The 21420-nt window shown below is 38.9% G+C and overlaps 2 protein-coding genes across 2 annotated transcripts; both read left to right on the forward strand.

Moving 5' to 3' along the window:
- The first annotated feature begins 58 nt into the window (after positions 1–58).
- On the forward strand, positions 59–15253 carry rsl1d1 (ribosomal L1 domain containing 1). The gene is made up of 9 exons (XM_061967311.1): positions 59–191; positions 406–545; positions 5328–5466; positions 5561–5709; positions 9502–9603; positions 11292–11385; positions 14514–14642; positions 14721–14867; positions 14951–15253. Exons 1-9 carry the CDS (start codon positions 153–155, stop codon positions 15134–15136), a joined length of 1125 nt encoding a protein of 374 aa, XP_061823295.1. The 5' UTR covers positions 59–152; the 3' UTR covers positions 15137–15253.
- Positions 15254–17822: 2569 nt separating this feature from the next.
- On the forward strand, positions 17823–19225 carry LOC133610086 (transmembrane protein 238-like). The gene has a single exon (XM_061966148.2). It carries the CDS (start codon positions 17861–17863, stop codon positions 18350–18352), a length of 492 nt encoding a protein of 163 aa, XP_061822132.1. The 5' UTR covers positions 17823–17860; the 3' UTR covers positions 18353–19225.
- Positions 19226–21420: the final 2195 nt, after the last annotated feature.

A 21420-nucleotide genomic window follows, 5' to 3' on the forward strand; every position in this document is an offset into this window, starting at 1 on the left:
TTTTTGCCCATGTTGTGTACTCCGGTACAGTAGGTGGGGCTATGCACCTTTATAGTAATGGCTGCAACCATTAAGATGAAAAGACGAAGTAGAGCAATGCACTCTAAACTGCGCATGCGTTTACTGAGACACTCGTGGATTCATCAGGCAGCATGGGTGATAAAATGCAAGTCGAACTCGACCAGACACAGGTAAATAAATAGGCTTTTTTCTCTTTTAAATCAACTTTACACGGTTTGTGGCATGATTGTGCGTAGTAGGTGGGATTATGTTGTTTATTAACCTTTTATAAAGTGACCAGCAACCGTCTTGTTGTGTTTTCCTAGCTGCGAAGCTAACCCACACAGTTTTGACTGCTTTTAACGGAGGTCTTCATTTTTAGAATGTAACGTTTGTGTTTTGCAGGTGAAAAAGGCAGTTTTAGCCTTACAAGCTTTCCTGAAATCAAAAGCCGGCGGCGAGTCTCTTTTTCAGGACGAGTCCCAGAAAATCAGTCTGCTCTTTACCTTCTGGGGGATCCCCTGTCGGTCTCAGACCTTTCTAATGTACGTATACTAGACCGGTAACTATTAGTAGGTATGTGTGTAGAAAATAGTTGATTTACATGAAAAAAAATGTTACCAGACGACTCCAGTGATAGTCATTTTCTATGATAAATATTAAGAAAGACATGCATTTTTTTAACCCGGTGAAAATGTACCAATTTATGGTCGAATTCTTTAATACAAAGTCAAAAGGGCTCTAAATGTTAGGTGCAACAGTTTTTGTTAAATTCGAATTTTAAAATGTCTTGGCTTTCTTAAAGGGGAATTGCACTTTTTTGGGGAATCTTGCTTACTCACAATCATTATGTAAGACAAAAACACATGTTTCTTAATGCATTAAATAGCAAATGAATTAGTGCATCTGCCTCACAATACGAAGGTCCTGAGTAGTCTTGGGTTCAATCCCGGGCTCGGGATCTTTCGGTGTGGAGTTTGCATGTTCTCCCCGTGACTGCGTGGGTTCCCTCCGGGTGCTCCGGCTTCCTCCCACCTCCAAAGACATGCACCTGGGGATAAGTTGATTGGCAACACTAAATTGGCCCTAGTGTGTGGATGTGAGTGTGAATGTTGTCTGTCTATCTGTGTTGGCCCTGCGATGAGGTGGCGACTTGTCCAGGGTGTACCCCGCCTTCCGCCCGATTGTAGCTGAGATAGGCTCCAGCGCCCCCCGCGACCCCAAAGGGAATAAGCGGTAGAAAATGGATGGATGAATGCAATCAAAAGTCTGCTTACAATGTGGCCAATGGGAGCTGCTCTATTCTGCCGATGAATTGCCCTTAAACATTCAAAAATCTCCAATGAAAGGGAACTGCACTATTTTTTAAATTTTGCCTATCGTTCACAATCATTATGAAAGACATGACGGATGAGGGTCCTCTGTTTTGCCCATAGAATCCTATAAATAACCATCCAAAAAGCGCCAACAATACTCCATTTATATTTTGTGACTTGAATATTAACCAAGTATTAGTGATATTGTTATTATAAGCGCTAACGCAGACAAACTATTTATAGTGGCGATGTAATCACTACCGTGTGTCCCTATGTTTACATTATCGAGTGGTCTGCTGCTTCCTGGCTCCCTGTAAGTTTATTGTAGATCATAAATTATGCATCTTACCTGCACAGAAGAAGGCTGACAACGTATTCCGATTTAGGACCCGTAAATGGCGAGAATGACACAAAAAGAAGCTTGGTGATGTTTTATTATGTTTGTTGGCTCTCAAAGTCTGCAGTGAGTAATAATCAGTGATGGATAAAATTAAAAAAAAGCAGAAGTTGTTTTTTAAATTAATGAGCAGCATATGTTTAAAATGATCAAAATACATAAAAAATACTAAGTATTATAAATGTGCCCGTTACTAAAATACATATACCGTATTTTCCGCACCATAAGGCGCCCTGGGTTAAAAGCCGCGCCTTCAATGAACGGCATATTTCAAAACTTTGTCCACCAATAAGCCGCCCCGTGTTGTAAGCCGCATCTAACTGCGCTAAAGGAATGTCAAAAAAACAGTCAGATAGGTCAGTCAAACTTTAATAATATATTAAAAACCAGCGTTCTAACAACTCTGTTCACTCCCAAAATGTACGCAAATGTGCAATCACAAACATACGTATATCAACACGGACAGAGCTGCGTGAAAAAAGCCACCCGGCCTCTTCGCGTAAACTTAAACTTACCTTAACCACTCGCTCATCTTTTCTTCATCCATCCCTTCGAGTTAGCTTTTATGATGACGCCGGCTGGAAAGGTCTCTTTTGGCAAGGTCTTCCTTTTGAATATCACCATGGGTGGAAGTTAGCATGGCAAGCTAGAACCACAGTGAAGGATGACTTCTCATTCCCTGTGGTGCGAATATTCACCGTACGTGCTCCCGTTCCACAGTGCGGTTCACAGGAATATCAGTTGCTGTGAAATACGGTAGTAATCCGTGTGCGGATGGAGAGATTGCGTCTTTTCATGAACCGGATCCTTGTCGCTTAGTAGGAGCCATTTTGTGGTCTTTACAGATGTAAACAGGAAATGAAACGTACGGTGATATCCGCGCGTTTTTTCTTCTTCTTCCGGGGGCGGGTGGTTGCTTACAGTAGAAGAAGAAGCGCTTCCTGTTCTATGGGGGCGGGTGCTTACCTTGGCGGTTGCTTGCGTAGAAGAAGAAGCGCTTCCTGTTCTACCGGGAAAAAAGATGGCGGCTGTTTACCTAAGTTGCGAGATCGAAACTTTATGAAAATGAATCTTAATATTTATCCATATATAAAGCGCACCGGGTTAAAAGCCGCACTGTCAGCTTTTGAGTAAATTTGTGGTTTTTAGGTGCGGCTAATGGTGCGGAAAATACGGTATACTTGCATCATGTATATAAAACCTAAGGGAGGTGTTTGGATTTTTTTAAGGGCTTTATAGGCGGAATAGTATTGTAAGCAGACTTTTGATCATTTATTTAATATGTAGAATGCATTAACAAAAGCAACAAACATCCATCGTTAAGTCTCTAATAATGATAGGCAAAATTACAAAAAAAAGTTCCCCTTTTTAAGATTTTATAAAAATCCTGTAAGGTTATATGTAATTTAGTAACCGGCACATTCATAATAACATTTAATATCAATAATTTGACATTCATTTCTAAAACGCATCAATGGTCCTTTTTTTTTTTTTTTTTTTCAACATCACTGATTACTACTCACTGCAGACTTTATGAGAGGCAAACATAATAAAACATCACTTACTGTCATTAGGATGCCGACTGATAGAATCTTGTTATAGTCCCGTTTAGATGAAGAATGACTCTTAATCCTGGTGAAGAAAAGGGGTGTGGAACCAAGCGTCTTTTTATTTTGTTCTCGCCATTTCATTGTCTAAACTGGCTGCCAAAGTGTACCAACTCGTCGGAATATGTCTGCATCCTTTTACTATCCGGGTGAGAGGCATGATTTATGATCTAGAATAAACTTCCACAAGCAAGGAAGCGAGGTAGCAGCTCACTCGTCGATCATGTTGACATTAGAACACAAGCTTGTTATTGTGGCGTCGTTATAGTTTGTCTGTGTTAGCACTTCTATTAACAATATCACTAATACTTGGTTAATATTTAAGTCACAAAATGTAAATGGGGTGTTGTTGGCACTTTTTGGATGGTTATTTATTGGGGTTTAATGACGGATTAGAGGACCTACCATTGGCTCCGTTGTAAGCTGTCTTTTATTGATGTTTATTTACGAGTTAGAATGCATAAAAATGCATCAGTCATGTCTTTCATAATTGTTTTGATTTTGAATGATAGGCAAAATTCTCAAAAAAGTGCAGTTCCCCCTTTTAATGTTTTTTAAGGGCTTTTTCAGTATAGAGCGGCTCCCATAAACCCTATTGTAAGATCAGAATCAAGAGTTTTTATTGCCATTGTTTGAGAACGGGTTCACAAACTAGGAATTTTACTTGGCGCAATCGTGCAACATAAAACACATATAACACAGATGACTTATGATTGGATTTATTTACTATTTAGAATGCATAAAAAAACATGTTCTTTTTTAACATAAAGATTGTGAATGATAAGCAAAATTCCAGAAAAGGTGCACTTCCCTTTGAATTTTTACCCGATTTTTAAAAGGTGGGTAGTTAATATCATTGAAAAGTTTGCTAAATAATAAAAAAAAGGTTTAATCGTGTTATGTTAAATATTTTTTTATCAATTAATTCTGAAGCACTACATAGAACAATCTAACATGAAACTTTGTCAATACTGAAAAATATAAAAATTGTCAACATATCTACTAATATTTTATGACTTATAAGAATCATTAATATACCGGTAAGTGGAATTTAATTAATTATCAAACAAAACAAGATCTATTATGATTTAAAACAAGCTAGATTTTGTAAAATAAAAATCATTTGATTCTCATCAGCAACATACATTTCCTTAGAAACCGTGCGTGTAGGGGATGGCGTGGCTCGGGTGGAAGAGCGGCCGTGCTTGCAACTTAAGGGTTCCTGGTTCGATCCCAGCTTCCGCTATCCTAGTCACATCTGTTGTGTCCTTGAGCCAGACACTTCACTCTTGCTCCTAATGGGTCAGGTTAGCGCCTTGCATGGCAGCTTTCACCATCAGTGTGTGAATGTTGAAATAGTGTCAAAGAACTTTGAGTACCTTGAAGGTAGAAAAGTGCCACACAAGTAAAATCCATTTACTAGTTACCATATATGTATAAGTACGGTAATCCAATCAGGACCCCAGATGGCGATCACATTTTTTCTCAAAATATGCATAGAAAAAGCTAGTTCATAGCTCAGAATGAACAAACATGCCGAAGTTGTTTAAATATACAGTAATAGAAACATAAAGTACAGTTCCGGTGTATTTTTTATTGATCAAATTCATTAAATTAGCGTTGGAAATGACGTAAAATTTGAGTAAACATAATTGCCCGCTCTACTTGTGAGTCACATCACAGTCACCAGGCAGAGGAAGTCGGCGAGTCTCGTAGATTTTTTGAAGGAGAATTTTGTCGCGTGTCAATTTTGCCAAGTTTTATTGGTACGTTGTGGTGCTAGTACTAATTTTGCTGTTCTGGATAATCTAGGATACGTCTTCTACATTATCAGTGTTGGTGTATAGTGCGGGTGAAAACAACACAAATATAGTTGAACCTCAAACAGCGATTCGGTCACTACTCACAATTGCGCAAATACACACATACCCACTCTTAACATCCTTAATGTTTTATACATTTGCATTATTAAAAAATGTTGTATATTAACATTATCATTGTCCTCAGTCCATTGCCTCATGGCCAACGAACAGACGTTGAGGAAGTGTGTCTCTTTACGAGAGATGAGCCCAAAATGACCACGGATCAAACTCAGCGATTTTATAAGAGGTTGCTGGAAGAGAGGGGCGTTAAAACTATTACAGAGGTAACCATTTGTTAAAGTGTGCTTTTAATATTGTTATTTATGTGCAACAAGATATATTTTGCCAATGCTAAATATTATTCTTTATTCTGGGCAGATAATCCCCTTTGATGTCCTGCGAAAGGAGTACAAACCTTATGAGGCCAAACGACGTCTTCTGGGGAATTTTGACATGTTTCTCTCAGACAGTCGCATCCGGCACCTTCTTCCATCCCACATCGGAAAGAAGTTTTATGACATGAAAAAGTAAGAGTTTTACTCTTTTATGCATCTTGTTTACACACTTTAATAACATGTTTTTTGTTTTTATGGAACCTGCATGAGTCGATCCCGCTTATGTTGACATTCCATCTACAGAGGAACCTCGATTTACTGGTTCTTGAATATGGTTCGTAAATCAAAGTTTGTATAGCAAAGCAGAGTTCCCCATAAGAAACAATATAACCCAGGTTTCCGCGGGGCATTATAAGGATTTTGTGAAAATTAAGGGCGGCCTTAAATTGCTTTAAATAACATTAAATTTGATGTCCAGAGGCATTAAAAAATGTATACAATTGTAAGACTGGACCAATTGTAGTATGTCAATCAATCGAACGGTAAATGAAAATGTACACAATAACTTGTCCATCCTCGATACATTCAAACTGGATAGAATAGGTCTTGTAAGGTCCGGTCTGAAAATGTGAAAAGCGCTTCCCCAGTACGGAAAAATTAAAAGACTGTGGGGGCCCGAACTTTGCCATTCTTCGGTCACTGTAGGCGTGTAGTCCTTAACTGTGACACCATGTCATGTTAATTTGGAAGCTGAGCTTGTTTCATACACGACTCCTTTCTTTCGCTCGTGTCCAGTTCAACACACATGAGCTAACTTGGCTAACAATAGCAGCTCTCGTGACCTACAATGGCCTAGGATGGACAAACAAGACAATTATTTTCTGACATTCCCACAGTAAATGAATAAGAGTTCCTACAGCTGTCTGACACTTTATACATGACGTGTATCTACTGTATCCATTTTAGGCAACTGAGAGGATGTGAAATACAATCTATTTTAAGATGTTAAATTGCAAATTCATTCTTTGGACACAGGAAGACTAAGGGCAGACACCAAAGGATTTAAATATGTAATAGATTGTAGTTTTTGCTTTTGTTAAGTTATTGTGTACTATTGACTTTGTTTTGCTCAAACAATTGTATTTACTAAAAGAGTAAGGTAGTAGTTTAAATATTGTGTTGATATTTGTAAGCTGTCAATTAGGGCTGGGCGATTTATCGAATATACTCGATATATCGCGGGTTTGTCTCTGTGCGATATAGAAAATGACAATATTGTGATATTCGAGTATACGTCCTCGCGCAGTTGCTTTTAGCTGCGGGCATTACGCTACTTGCGTTTTTCACTCTTTCTTGTCTCTGCTTCTCACAGAGACATAAAACAAGCGCACTTTCTTACATACGTACCATAATGTCGCGTGTGCAACGTCATACGCTCTCGCGTAGCAAAGAGGAATGTACCATAGGTAATAGTTAGCTTTGGTGCTAGCGGTGTGGTGCGATTGGTAATACGAGAGAAAGAAAGTGCGAATCTGGTAACAAATGAAGAAGAATTAATTCCCAAGAAAAACAGCACGGGGTCCATCGTCTGGCGGTGGTTTACGGCTTCAAGCGGAAAGATGTTGAACAGACAGCCGTAATATGTCAAGTATGCGGCAAAAGCGTTGTTACAAAAAGTAGCATTACTGCTAATTTGTAGCATCATTTGAAAAGTCACCCGCTAGAGAATGAGGAGTGCTTGAAACTGCGCATGTAAACATGTCCGGTGCCACACCCACAAAATGCCGAAGCAACTTGCACATCAACACCATTTCCACATCAACACCGTATGAAAAAAATAGTCAACAGAAGGAGATAACGTCCGCAGGAACCTACCACATAGCTAAGGACATACACTATTTGATTTCCTATCATGCAGCTCATTTTTATTTGACAGTTATTTAAATATCTTGTGTGACATCATGCACAAAAGTGCACTTTATTTGTTTTAAACTATTGTAGTGGCGTTCTGTACAAAAAGTGCACTTTATTTAGTGTTGTTTTGATATGTCATCTTAGTGACATGAACAAAAGTGCACTAATAGCTTGTTTTAAAAAGTCTCTGACAATCTTGCACGTTCTGTTTTGGAAATTACATGAATGTTTGTGCCACTGCTTAATAACTGTTTAATAAATACAGTTTTGGTAAATTGACTTAGTTGTGAATTCCCTCTCTGCATGAAAGTTTTAAATTATATTAATGCAGTATGAACAATCAATCAAAATGTTTTACTGTAGACACATAGAATCATTATACTGGTGTGATTACCGGTATATGCATCAAGCGTTAATTCAAGGCTAAGGCAAAATATCGAGATACTGTATATATCGTGTATCGTGACATGGCTTAAAAATCTCTAGATATTAATAAAAGGCCATATCGCCCAGCCCTACTGTCAATAGTACTCACTATAAAAGGAACAATTTGCTGTTAGCACATGTGATTGGTATTTGTGTCGACCGATCTCACTCATGGATGATCTCGGCAACAAAACATTCCTGATCGAAACATCTCTGTGGATGCATCTCAATTTTACTGCAGTACCTTAACTTACGAGCTTACCGGTAATCGGTTCTGTGACAGAGCTCTTAAGTCAAAACACTTGGATCGCAGTCTCCATTATTCCAATATTTCAAGCCTTATTTCTTACAATTTTGATGATTTAAAGCTCATAGAAAATAAAAAATCCCAACTGAAATTTCTCAAATTGTAATTTTACATCAGATTTTTTATTTACATCATGTAAACAGAAATGTCAGGCTTCTGTTCATTTCTATGCACTCAACAAGCGCTTCTTCGGAGAGAGTCTTTAGTACTGGTGGAAACGGTGACCTGCCTTTAGTTATCTTTGAAGCCAGAACATGTTTACAGGCTGGTATTTTTCTCAAAAAATCTGTAGGCCTGTTTGTTCCTACATGTTCATTGTAGTATGTACCTTTTTCTGCATAAGGTTCTTTTTTATTTGTTTGCATATTTATGATTGCACTCTGCAGTGACATATTTATTTTTAGTTTTTTGTAGATTTGTTTTATTTGATGCATTTTTATTTGTATGATTGCTTTATACTTGTTCACTTACTGCTTCCTCTAAAGAAAAGTGCAATAAAACATGATTGACTGAACAAAATTATAATCGTGATTAATTATTGTGATTACAATATTGATAAAAATAATTGATTAATATTTTGGTCATAATCGGGCAGCCCTAGCTGCAGCCATCAATTATTTTGGTAATCTATTGATTAGTTTGATCGATTAATCGAGTAATCAAATGAGTTATTTCACAATATACTTTCTTTGCAGAAAAAACAGTAAATATTGTTCTGGCTTTGTAAAGAGCCATGTAATATTTCCATTTGAGTGTTTAAATATGTTTGTTGTCTTCTGTTTTGATTTTTTTTTTTTAATGGTTGAGAAAAATCGGGTGTTGGGGTGCATCACTTCCAGTTTCTGACGTTACGCTAATACACTTCCTGTTATTATTCAAGTACATTGATCACTTTTTTCTAAGAGAGCACAGCCTGTAGGTTCAATGTGCACAATTAAATAGCTTCGTTGCTCAGACAAATGTTTTGGACAAGTTTAGATTTTGAGATGTAATTTCTCAATGTAGAAAGACGTTTGTCATATATTCACGTTGATTTTTTTAGATAGCTAGTGCTAGCGTGCGTCAAAGTGCGGTTATCGATTACGGTTTTACAATATTTTTAATTCACAACGGTAATACTAACCGTTGCTAGTTTTACAGCTGTTTATCATTATACGGCTTATTGTTACATCCCTGCATTGTAGTTTAGACATACAACAGAATTAATGTTGGAGATTTGCAATGTATGGCTAAAGAGACACTCACACAAGATGTTGGTCAACTAACAAAAATAATTTCAATACTCCGACCAAAGTTTCAAGTAGACACGTGTCATCTGCTCTTTCTTTTTTTGTCAGAGAGCCGATTTCTGTGAACATGGAGAGCAAGCATCTGGCCAGAGACCTCCAGAGAATAATCCAGGGCACAGTTGCAAAGGTCAACAACAAGGGCTCCTGCTGGTGGGTTGAAAAAGTGTTAACTGTGTTTGTCGGTGCTGCTCTTTTCTAATATAGAACTAAATAGAATACTTGCCATTGCATTTTCTTTATGAAAAATAAATGTAGATAGTCTCCCTCAAAACTCAGTCACATTGAGGGAGGTGTTCAATCTTTAATTTAAAATATGATTCTATCTAATCAAGTTATAAAGGAACTGCACTTTTTTTGTAATTATGCCTATTGTTCGCAATCATTGAGAGACATGACAATGAATGTTTTTTTATGCATTCTAAATATTAAATAAATGCGATCAAAAGTTCGCTTACAGTGGAGCTTATGGGAGCCATTCAATTCTGCCTAAAAAGCCCTCCAAAAACAACCAAACACCTCCATTAGGGTTTTATGTATGTATGATGTACCGGTAAGTGTATGAAATGTAGTAACGGGCACATTAATAACATTTGATATTTACGTACCGGTATTTTGATCGTTTTAAGCGTATGCGGCGCATTAGTTTAAAAAAATAAAAATAAACGCATCACGATGTTTGCTTTTTTCATCACTCAACATAATAAAACATCACTTACCTGGTACTATATAAGGTCTGCTGGCATTAGCCGACTTCTAGGAGGAGCTCTTTTCGTGTCGTTCTCACCAATTCCAGGTCCTAAAGGGCTGTTAAAGTGTCCCAACTTGCCTGAATATATCCTCAGCCATCTAGTTCCAGGTGAGATGCATGATTTATGATCTACAGTTAACTTCCAAGGAGCAAGGAAGCGAGGAAATGGCAGACTACCCGATAATGTAAACATCGGGACACACAGTAGTGATCACGTCGTCGCTATAGTATAGATTGTCTGTATTAGCACTTAAAATAAAAATATCACTAATACTTGGTTAATATTCAAGTCACAAAATATAAATGGCGCTTTCTGAATGGTTATTTATCCGATTTTATGGGCGGAATAGAGGACCCCCCATTGGGTCTGCTGTAAGCAGACTTTTTAAGTTTATTTCATATTTAGAACGCATTAAACAAATCCATCTGTCATGTCTTTCATAATGATTGTGAACGATAGGCAAAATAGAAAAAACTGCAGTTCCCCTTTGAACTTCCATATATCAATATTTTAGCATGCGAGTGCAACGGCTATAGTAGTACAACAATATGACGTAAAACAAATGTTACCTTTTAGAGTACAGACTGTTCTAATCTGGTCTTTACCATTTTCTTATTTTGGTTTACTGATTGGCAACACAAAATTGGCCCTCGTGTGAGTGTGAATGGTTGTCGATCTGTCTGTGTTGGCCCTGCGATGAGGTGGCGACTTGTCCAGTGTGTATTCCGCCTTCCTTCCGAATGCAGCTGTGCTCCAGCCCCCCGTGACCTCAAAAGGGACAGGCGGTAGAAATGGAAGGACGGGTTTATTATCACTGCTATGCTTGTGAAAGGTTACAGACAAATGTTAAAATACTGTAATGGCACACTTCTCATCCATTTTTTTCCATTTGCGTTGACATTTTAGTGTGTCTGCTGTATTTTGGTTCTGAAAAATGTCTCTCAAAATTCTCTTTCTACTAATTGAACCCCATGAAAATGTTGGTGCCATAGAAAGTCTCCAGGTGGAGAGCACCAATAGCTCAAAAAAAGCCGACATGTAATCATTTGACTGGTTGCAAATAAAGATGTTTATGGTGCTCCATTGCAGCATGGTACGTGTTGGCCACTCTGGCATGGCTGCAGATGAGTTAACGGAAAATATCGAGGTGGTTGTCAAATCTTTGGCGGAAATACTGAATAAGGTGAGTACAGCAGTTTTTTTTTTACCATTACATTTAATTAGGTAATTCCAGCGGCAATATTTTGTTACTTTACTGTACTTGTAAAATAATTTGGAAACTAGAATCTGTACGTTTCCTTGCACTCAATGTGTTTGACTCCTCAAATAATTAGGCTCAAAATAACATTTCTTAAACACATGGGAACACTTAAATCTGATCGTGTTTGACTTTTGAAAAATCGGATTAACATACCGAGGGGCATATACCACTGTGTTACATGGCCTTTCCTTTTAACAACCCTCAATTTTTTGGAAACTGAGGAGACCAATTTTTTGAAGCTTTTCAGGTGGAATTCTTTTTCATTCTTGCTTGATGTACAGCTTAAGTTGTTCAACAGTCCGGGGTCTCCTTTGTCGTATTTTACGCTTCATAATGCTTCACAGGTCTGAACTACAGGCAGGCCAGTTTAGTAACCACACTTTTACTACGAAGCCACGCTGTCATAACAATATACAAAATGTGGCTTGGCATTGTCTTGCTGTAATAAGCAGCACATACAGTATGTTGCTCCAAAACCTGTATGTACCTTTCAGCATTAATGGTGCTTTCACAGATGTGTAAGTTACCGGTACCCATGCCTTGGGCACTAATGCACCCCCATACCATCACAGATGATGGCTTTTGAACTCTGCGCCTATAACAGTCCAGATGGTTCTTTTCCTCTTTGGTCCGGAGGACACAACATCCACAGTTTCCAAAAAAAATTTAAAATGTGGACACGTCAGACCACAGAACACTTTTCCACTTTGCATCAGCCCATCTTAGATGAGCTCAGGCCCAGCGAAGCCGGCGGCGTTTCTTGGTGATTTTGATAAATGGCTTTCGCTTTTGCATAGTAGAGTTTTAACTTGCACTTACAGATGTAGCGACAAACTGTAGTTACTGACAGTGGTTTTCTGAAGTGTTCCTGAGCCCATGTGGTGATATCGGTTTTTGATGCAGTACCGCCTGAGGGTGAAATCCCTAAATTCCTTGCAATAGCTGGTTGAGAAAGGTTTTTCTTAAACTGTTCAACAATTTGCTCACGCATTTGTTGGCAAAGTGGTGACCCTCGCCCCATCCTTGTTTGTGAATGACTGACCATTTCATGGAAGCTGCTTTTATACCCAATCATGGCACTCACCTGTTCCCAATTAGCCTGTTCACCTGTGGGATGTTCCTAAAAAGTGTTTAATGAGCATACCTCAACTTTCTCAGTCTTTTTTGCCACTTGTGCCAGCCTTTTTGAAACATGTTGCAGGCATCAAATTCCAAATGAGCTAATATTTGCAAAAAATAACAAAGTTTACCAGTTTGAACGTTAAGTATCTTGTCTTTGCAGTGTATTCAATTGAATATACTGTAGGTTGAAAATTATTTGCAAATCATTGTATTCTGTAAGGGTGTAACGGTACACACAAATTTCGGTTTGGTACGTACCTCGGTTTAGAGGTCACGGTTCGGTTCATTTCCGGTACAGTAAGAAAACAAAATATACATCCATCCATCCATTTTCTACCGCTTATTCCCTTTGAGGTCGCGGGGGGCGCTGGAGCCTATCTCAGCTACAATCGGGCGGAAGGCGGGGTACACCCTGGACAAGTCGCCACCTCATCGCAGGGCCACAAAATATACATTTTCTGGTTATTTATATACCAAAATTTGTAAACAATGACTTTATCCTTTTAACATTGGGAACACTATAATAATTCTGCCCAAAAATAGAAATAGCTCTGTGTGTGATGGATGTGAGACACCACTAGCCTGATCAGTGCAACAGCAGGCAGTCATGAATGCTAAGCATAGCAATAACATACATATACACACAGGGTCGATTTCCAGGGTTAATGCGATCAACATATATAAAATAAAAATTAAATAAGATAAGGCTCAGAATTGGTTTCTTAACAAAACCTTTCTACATATAAAGTGCAACATTTCTACATATAAAGTGCAATGTAATGCTTCAAGTTGTTGCTCAGATTAAATAAAATGACAAAATGTTTCTTCTATATACAAAAAGTGCAACATTAAACAGTTTCAAGTCAACTCAGCCTCAGATGAACTTTTCTCCCCCCCCCCAGCCTTTAACCCAGTGACTTTCACTCAATCTTCATGTTTTTTGCCAGAGGTAGCAGGTATGGTGAGGTAGTGCCTGACTAACTTGGCAGTAAGAGGATATATGGGCTCATTGTTCTTCCACCATACAAGTGGGTCAAAATCTAGTTTTTAATGCAATATGGTCTTAAATCTGCTGCTATAAAAACATTTGTTATTGCTTTAGCCCTGCCTGACTCGCCGAGGAGAGGCTGCTTGAATGCGGTGGGCAGCTGTTTGCTCGTCTTTCTCTTCGTTGAAGCGATGTTCACTCGGGGGTGGTCTCGCTTTAAATGGGTTAGCATGTTTGACGTGTTGTCAGAAGCATACCCTACTGCTGCTGAACAATGTCAGCAAACCGCTTTCGCTTTTTCCACCTCTCGTCCTCCATTGTTGTATCGCACCGCGAAGCTGAAATGTTTCCCAACGGGAGATCTTAACGAGGCAGGAGAGTCTTCCAGCTCTGGCTTTTGCATGTTTTAGTAGCCCGGTCGTTGCTAGCATGCCGTGTGTTGTGCCTCTGTGTGCATTGTTTACACAACGTGCGGTGCGCCATTTAATATATCCGTGTGGAAACTCGTTCGGTACACCTCCGTTCCGAACCGAACCCCCTTACCGAAACGGTTCAATACAAATACACGTACCGTTACACCCTTAGTATTCTGTTTTTAATTACGATTTACACAACGTGCTAACTTGACTGGTTTTGGATTTTGTATTTATTTAAATTATTTTGATACCGGTACCAAATGATTGATATCGGGACAACTCCAGAGCCCTCTATTTGAAATGAAGCATTTGTTCAAGTGGAAGGCACCTCATGTATTGAGGCAGTGCATCCTTTACAGCGGTCTTTGACAGTCACTGATCATCATTGAGATGTTTCTACAGCTTAATTGGTGTCCTTTCGTTGTCAATTGATTTGATAGACGTGAATACTTTGCAGATCATCTATCTTGGTCTTTCCAACAGCACGCTCTTCACTAAATGCCTGTTTTGTTTTATTATTGAAGGGACCAAGGATGAAGATTATCCACTTAAAGAGTGAAAAGTCAGTGGCTCTGCCAATCTACACTTCAGACCTAAGCCACATCACTGACCCCAAAGCTAAAAAGGAGAAGGAGGCTCCTTCCAAAGCAAAGGTGAGAACAATTTCAGGATTAAGTTTGTCTTGATGCAAAATATTTTGTGATGTCCATCTCCTGTATGTTGAATTCCAGGCTAAAAACCCAACAGAGGACACAAAAGAAACCGCAGAGGATGGAGAGCAGAAGGGAAAGAAAAGAAAGCTAGAGAAGGATGAAGATGGGGAAGAAATTCCACAGCTGGTTCCCATCGAGATGAGTAGCAAAACACCTAAATTGCAGGTCAGTGCTGCATGCAGCCATCATATTTAAACTATTTCAAGTACAAAATGTCAGACATTGATTTTTGTGTTCTCTTGTTGCAGTCCGAACAAATGCAGCGAAAGAAAACAGCCGCGTCTGGTGCAAAGACACAAGCAGCCATTTTGCGGAGACTCATCAAGGGAAGCGGCAAGACTAAACCGAAAGGAAAAGTACCTAGGGGAAAAGTGCCCAGGGGAAAAGTGCCCAGGGGAAAAGTACCTAGGGGAAAAGTAGCTAAAGTCAGATAGTTCACTTTATTTTGTTGTATAACGAATACATCAACCATGTCACAGCTTGTTTCTGCATGTACAATTATCAACTAATAAACAGAAACATGTTCAGTCATGTTAACACTTTTAGAAAAACTTTCTGGCCCAGTCCTTGAAATGTTGACAATACTAACCTTTTTCAATCATTACTTTTTAAGTAGAACTGTGAATTGATTCGAATATTTAGTTGTGATTGATAACATTTTGTCCATGGTTAACAGATGATTTTCAAATTTGTATTACTATCTGCATGGTACTTGACAAAAGGTTTGCTTTATGCAAACGTTTATTAAATGTTTTTTGGGGGTTTTAAACAGCTTAACACAATATGGACAAACTATCTCTCAAACACACTTTTGCACATGCTTGACACTTAGCGGTAGGCTTACTTTAAAAACAAACCTCCTATAAATGACTATAAAACTGGCTTTGGGTCAGCCAAGTGTGTATCCATGTTAGTAAGGAGTCTTCTAGGGATAGAATGTTTCATGGAAAAAACCCAAACCAATCGCTTGACCTGATAGGGCGTGTTACTAATTGGTTTGGAGCGTGTATGTGTAGTTTAATCTGGAAAGTGATTGTCTGACTTAATCGGGAGAGTGACTTGTTTTGTTGTACCCATGTCTATTTCCCATTTCTGTTTGCTATTTCTTCCCGCTTGTGAGTCAAAATAATTGGAATATAGCTGCCTTTCCACACACTAGGGTCACACTTAGGATGTACGTACAATAATCGCCCATCATAAAAATTGTGCCGCTAAAATAAATACATTGTAAGGGCTATCTATAATAAATAAATGTTCTTTGACCGCCCTAGTTTTTGAGTCATGCTGGGAGTTTCACAATCTAAGTGTTTGACTTTTTTTAATGTGCTTTTTAAAGAACATGGTTTGCTTGAAGAGGATTGTCATCTGAGCTATGCACATGTAGCAGCTGTTGTATGGCGGGGATGAGTATTGTCAGGCTTAAACAGATGCCGTTAACTCCTATACAATACCACTAGTTGGAAAGACTGCATTATTTTAACACCTTAAACTCATTGTGGTCATCTACAAACATACCTCAGTTATTGCAGAGAGCTGTTTCTAATATTTTGGTTGCCTCATTTAAAACACTAGAGATCCTAGGGACATTTTGTGCTTTTCAGTTGTGATAAATGAATATATTGCAGGTCGAAATTCCCAGGAGGATGTTTGTCAGATTTAAAATTGCCATCTTTTGTCCGTATATTAGTCTAAAAGGCCAATGCAGCACAAAACACATTTAAGGACAAAAAGTGTCCTGTTGAAAACTATTGCAATCCTTTTGTTAGTGTTTTAATTTGAAATACAGTACAGCCTTTCAATTTTGTCCAGCAGATGGCACTACTCTTGCCCATTCACAGCATGCAGCAACATTTCACAAATTTCTCCTGCTTTCAGCAAATGTGCCAGAGTGCCTTGCTACTGAAATTATAAGAGTGTTTGGATAAAACGACAACCATTCATGAGCAGTTAATGTATATTTTAGGCTGAAATAATTTTAAAAGACTAATTTGAAGTGGGGAAATACACGGCAGTTTTGGAGAAGGGATGGTTATCTCATTAGGGTTAAATGAGGGAAGACATTCGACATACACAACTGCAAACCACATGAATAAACATGATTAGGTAATTACCTCTCATACAGTGTTCATCAAAACAAGCGTGTTTGTAAGGGATGAACTAATTCATTCATTTTCTCTTTAAAGATATGTACACGCAACACCCCATAATGACTACATATAAGCTTGTAGCATCTGATTAAAAAAAGGTCATATCTTACTTTTGTAAAATTTCTAATACAATTTTTTTTTAAACATATTTCATGCAATGTGTGTAGACATTTAAGGGGGTGGGAGAGAATGAATGTATTCCATTTTGGGACAAGGTTACAAAATGTAAAAAAAATTGTGAACACTTTTTGGGTGTACTGTAGTAACAATGTTTTGGTGGTGTCAGGAAACATGAATGAGGGCGTGGCCTGTCTACTCATCCAAGAAGAGCGGTGCTGAGTGGGTGTGGTGGTGGACCATCTGGAATTACAGTCTGTCAACAGGTTTCTGAGAACAAGTGTGTGACAGACGATATATCCCCTTCTCTGTCGGGGGTTGGCTGCACTCGGATGACTGAGGGAGTCATGGAAGAATATGACGAGACAACGTTTTTCGACGGATCCGAAAGTTTGACCCCTGATCCTCGCTCGGACGCGTGCTCCGGCTGGGCCTACCTCCACAAGTCCGTCATCACCATCGCGATGGGGTCTATGATGTCCACTGCAGGCGTGGTCCTTTTCCTGCTGCAGTCCTCCGGGGTGGTGCGGGGGGGCCGCCCTGTCCCGTCCGCCTGCCTATCTGTCGGACTGATGTTTGTGGTAGTGGGCCTGGTTTGGATCCCTATACTGAAAGAGAAGAGAAGGCGTCGATGTCACTACCAAGAGGCTTGAAATCCCCTGTCCCCGTCCCCGCTTGTCCTGTTCATGGAGCCTATCCCAGCACAGAAAGAGTGAAGACTGAAGGCATCAGTGTCTTTGCATCATCACAGCTAAACAAACCAATGATTCAACTGTCAGCAGGCTGGCGCGGCTTCTTGTCGATAATCACATGCGCACATTGAACTTTGGCCATTTTGTTACTGCGCGCAACTACACATGCACCTTCTGCTGGTCTCCACCCCGCATTCTCACCATGTCCACCTCCGTGCAGATGGAACCGGTCCTGGAAAGGAGGTACGGAGGAGTTGGACGCTGCAAGTGCTCCTTCTGGTTCGCGGTAGCCCACGACATACTGGGCACGCTCATCATGATGGTGGGGGTCTTCGGAGGCCTGGTGATCCACGACCTCTTCATCTACGCCGGCGCCATCGTCATCTTCCTCAGCCTCATCTGGTGGGTGTTCTGGTACTCCGGCAACATCGACGTGTCGCCAGACGAGCTGGAGGACGACGTGGGGATGTTGAAACCGAAAAGCAACAAAGGACTGAGTCGAGTGGTGAGACGGGCGTCCAGCCGACTCTCCAGCGGGATTCGGAACTCTTTTGGAAAGAATGGCAGGTCGAGCCCCAAAAAGGGTTCAAACGGTGGGCAGCTGCAGAGCACTGATGTATCACTCTTCACTATTTACGATGCGGACATTGCCTCTTCGTCAAAACAACTTTTCAGAGAGACACTGTCCATATAATGAACTAAAATAAAGCGGCACTTGTCTTATATGTATTTACTCGGCAATGGCAGTGCACACTTAGCTAATGATTAGACAAGGCTCAAGTTCTGTCTATGGATAAGTTCACATGCTCTTATCTAGACTGGCTGATAAGATACACGTCGTGTACGAGCTCTGCAAAGGATAATTATGTCGAGATTATGGAGTGCAGTGTCAGTGCACCAATAAAAGTGCCCTATGAATCTTCCTCAGCAACTTCCATCCGTCCATGTTTTACCGTTTGTCCCTTTCGATTATAAAGAATATTTCACTCTGGAAGATGACATCATGGCAATATGTAACAGTGCCGTTATCAAAGTTTTCATTTTCAATCAATGTGTATACCAACCTGATAGCCTTATTTGATCTATCTATCATGCATGTTTATTTTTCTTTGGTCAGGATCAATTGTTGTATTCTCACAAGCTTTGTCTGAATTATTTGTATTAATCAGACTGTATTCTGTGTTTTGGTTTTATTAGTATCTAATTATTCAACACAGTAGTTTCAGTATACACAAAGTTACTCTTCTTGTTGACTAATCCGCTGTATCAGGGCTGTCAAACTTGTTTTCATGAGGGCCACATGGCAATTGTGGCTGCCGCTTGTAACAGTGAATATATACGAAATTAAACACCATAGCCTCATTTCACAATTGTTTTTGGATTATAATATTCTGATATCCATCAATAACAGATTGATGAATAAATTGCTTTGAAACTGGAAGTCGGGGTCGAGGCGACAAGCAGATATTTAGGGATTTCTTTTTGATAATCCCCCCAAATCCTTTGAATATCTTGTTGCATGACAATTACGTTTCGGAGATGTGCAGTTGCATGCGGTACAATTTTTTCCGTCAAAATTTAAAGAATAAATGCATATAGCCAGAAAGTGCTTTATTGACGCACATTATTCACAGGCTTTTACGGCCACATTAAATAATTGACAGGCCAGATCTGGCCCCCCCGGGCCTTGAGTTTGTGCCTTATATGTTGTCATTGATTGTATTTCAAAATGTCCACATGAGTCATTTGTATTTTTATTTATTTGTGCTGGGTATTGCTGTCAAATTGTATACAGCATATGAATACATTTATGTAAATATAGTCTTTGTGGAAGAAGGTTTGTTAAGTAGACCTACCACAACTGCATAGAGAATCTTGATCTTTTATATTGTGTTATGTTCTATTATATACCAGGGATGTCAAACTGGTTTTCATTGAGGGCCACATGGCAGTTATGGCTGCCATCAGAGGGCCGCTTGTAACAGCTAATAATGTATGAATTTGCCTCTGGATTTCATTATTAATTATATAAATAGTTTTAAATAGACTGTTGATTTTACAGTAAAAATGTTACATTAACAAAATTCTACTGTAAAATGTTTTTTTTAAATATTTTACAACATTTCACAGTAAATGGAAAAACAGTACCACTTTTTTTTTGGGGGGTGCGTTTACGGAAAAAGCTGACAGAATTTTGCTATTAAATTTAGATTGTTTTTTACACCATTATATTGTTAATGGAAAAACAGTACAAGTTATTTTTTTATTCTGGCAACTGAGCTGCCTGTTTTTCTACCGTAAAAACAAATGTATAATTTTTCCATTTATAGTGATAAACTGTTAAAAAAAAGATTTTACAGCAAAAACATGGCAGCTCAGTCAACAGAATTTAAACGCAAAACAATTGTAGTTCCATCCATCCATCCATTTTCTACCGCTTATTCCCTTTGGGGTCGCGGGGGCACTGGAGCCTATCTCAGCTACAATCGGGCGGAAGGCGGGGTACACCCTGGACAAGTCGCCTCCTCATCGCAGACAATTGTAGTTTTTTTCCCCAATTTACAGTAATATGCTGTAAAGAACACCGTAAAATGTATTGTCATTTTTATTTATTTGATGGGTAGTTTGCTGTAAAATCATAAGTCAAGCAGATATTTAAGTGTTAATTTTTATTTAGACAAAAAACGTTTGGAAAGTACGATAACATACTGTAATATTTGTTGCAATATTGGATACTATTAAAGTTGAAAAGGTTTGCAATTTCAAGCACTGCATCTATTTTTTCTGTCAAAATGAAAAAAAAAACCCATTACATTTAGTGAGTACTTCATTGACACATCATTTCCAGGTGTTTGTGGGCCAGATAAAATGATGTCGCGGGCCAGATCTGGCCCCCGGGCCTTGAGTTGGACACCTCTGTTATATACGATAATATAACATACACTATGATATATTTTATTATTTCATTTATCATATATTTTTTAATTGTATATGTGACATGATTATATTATATTTACATGTTACATAACATGACTTGAATATCATATAACATAATACACATATATTACACTATAATAGATCATATTATACCATATTGGAATGAAAAAACATTGTTTAACAAATTACTTATAAACATTAAAGCTGCAAGCAGCGTTGTTCGGGCCCGCGTATTTGGCAGGTGCTAGTCCTAAGTGTCCCAATACTTTTGTCTACTTGTAGTCTGAAGTGTCCCAAGACTTTTGACTAGTGTACCTACCTTGTCTGCATTGTGTGGGCACGTTGGTGCTTCCTGCTTTTAAGCAGCCATCTTGAAAAAACAGCATTGCAGCAGCATCAGCGCAGCGGGTCTTTGAAGGGTCATAAAATCAAAACCGGAGCAGTTATAAAAAAACTGTTCTGTTAATTTATGCACAAGGGTTTAATCTCTCACCTGTGTTAGTTTGAAGCCGAAACGACAAACGCGCTCAGAGGAGATAGTTTTTGAAGGAAGGTGACCGGTTTTTACAAAATAATTGTTTTGAAGGGGGAATAGCAAACTTGCTGTTGATTTTTGCTGGGGGTTGTCAATTTATGAAATGTAGGTCTAAGTGAGACCTACGGAGAGGTTTTTCATTCATGTCTCTCCGACCTTCCCAGTGTGAGTTACAGGCAGTTTTGTAATTTTTTTCTTCCGAGGAGCAGTTTTTTGTGCGTTTTATAAAAAAATTGCTGTAGAGCACAATTTTTAAATTTGGGGTTAGGTTTTTTCATTAGAGCACAGTT

The sequence above is a fragment of the Nerophis lumbriciformis genome, linkage group LG11, assembly GCF_033978685.3.
Source record: "Nerophis lumbriciformis linkage group LG11, RoL_Nlum_v2.1, whole genome shotgun sequence".
In the NCBI taxonomy this organism is placed as follows: Eukaryota; Metazoa; Chordata; class Actinopteri; order Syngnathiformes; family Syngnathidae; genus Nerophis; species Nerophis lumbriciformis.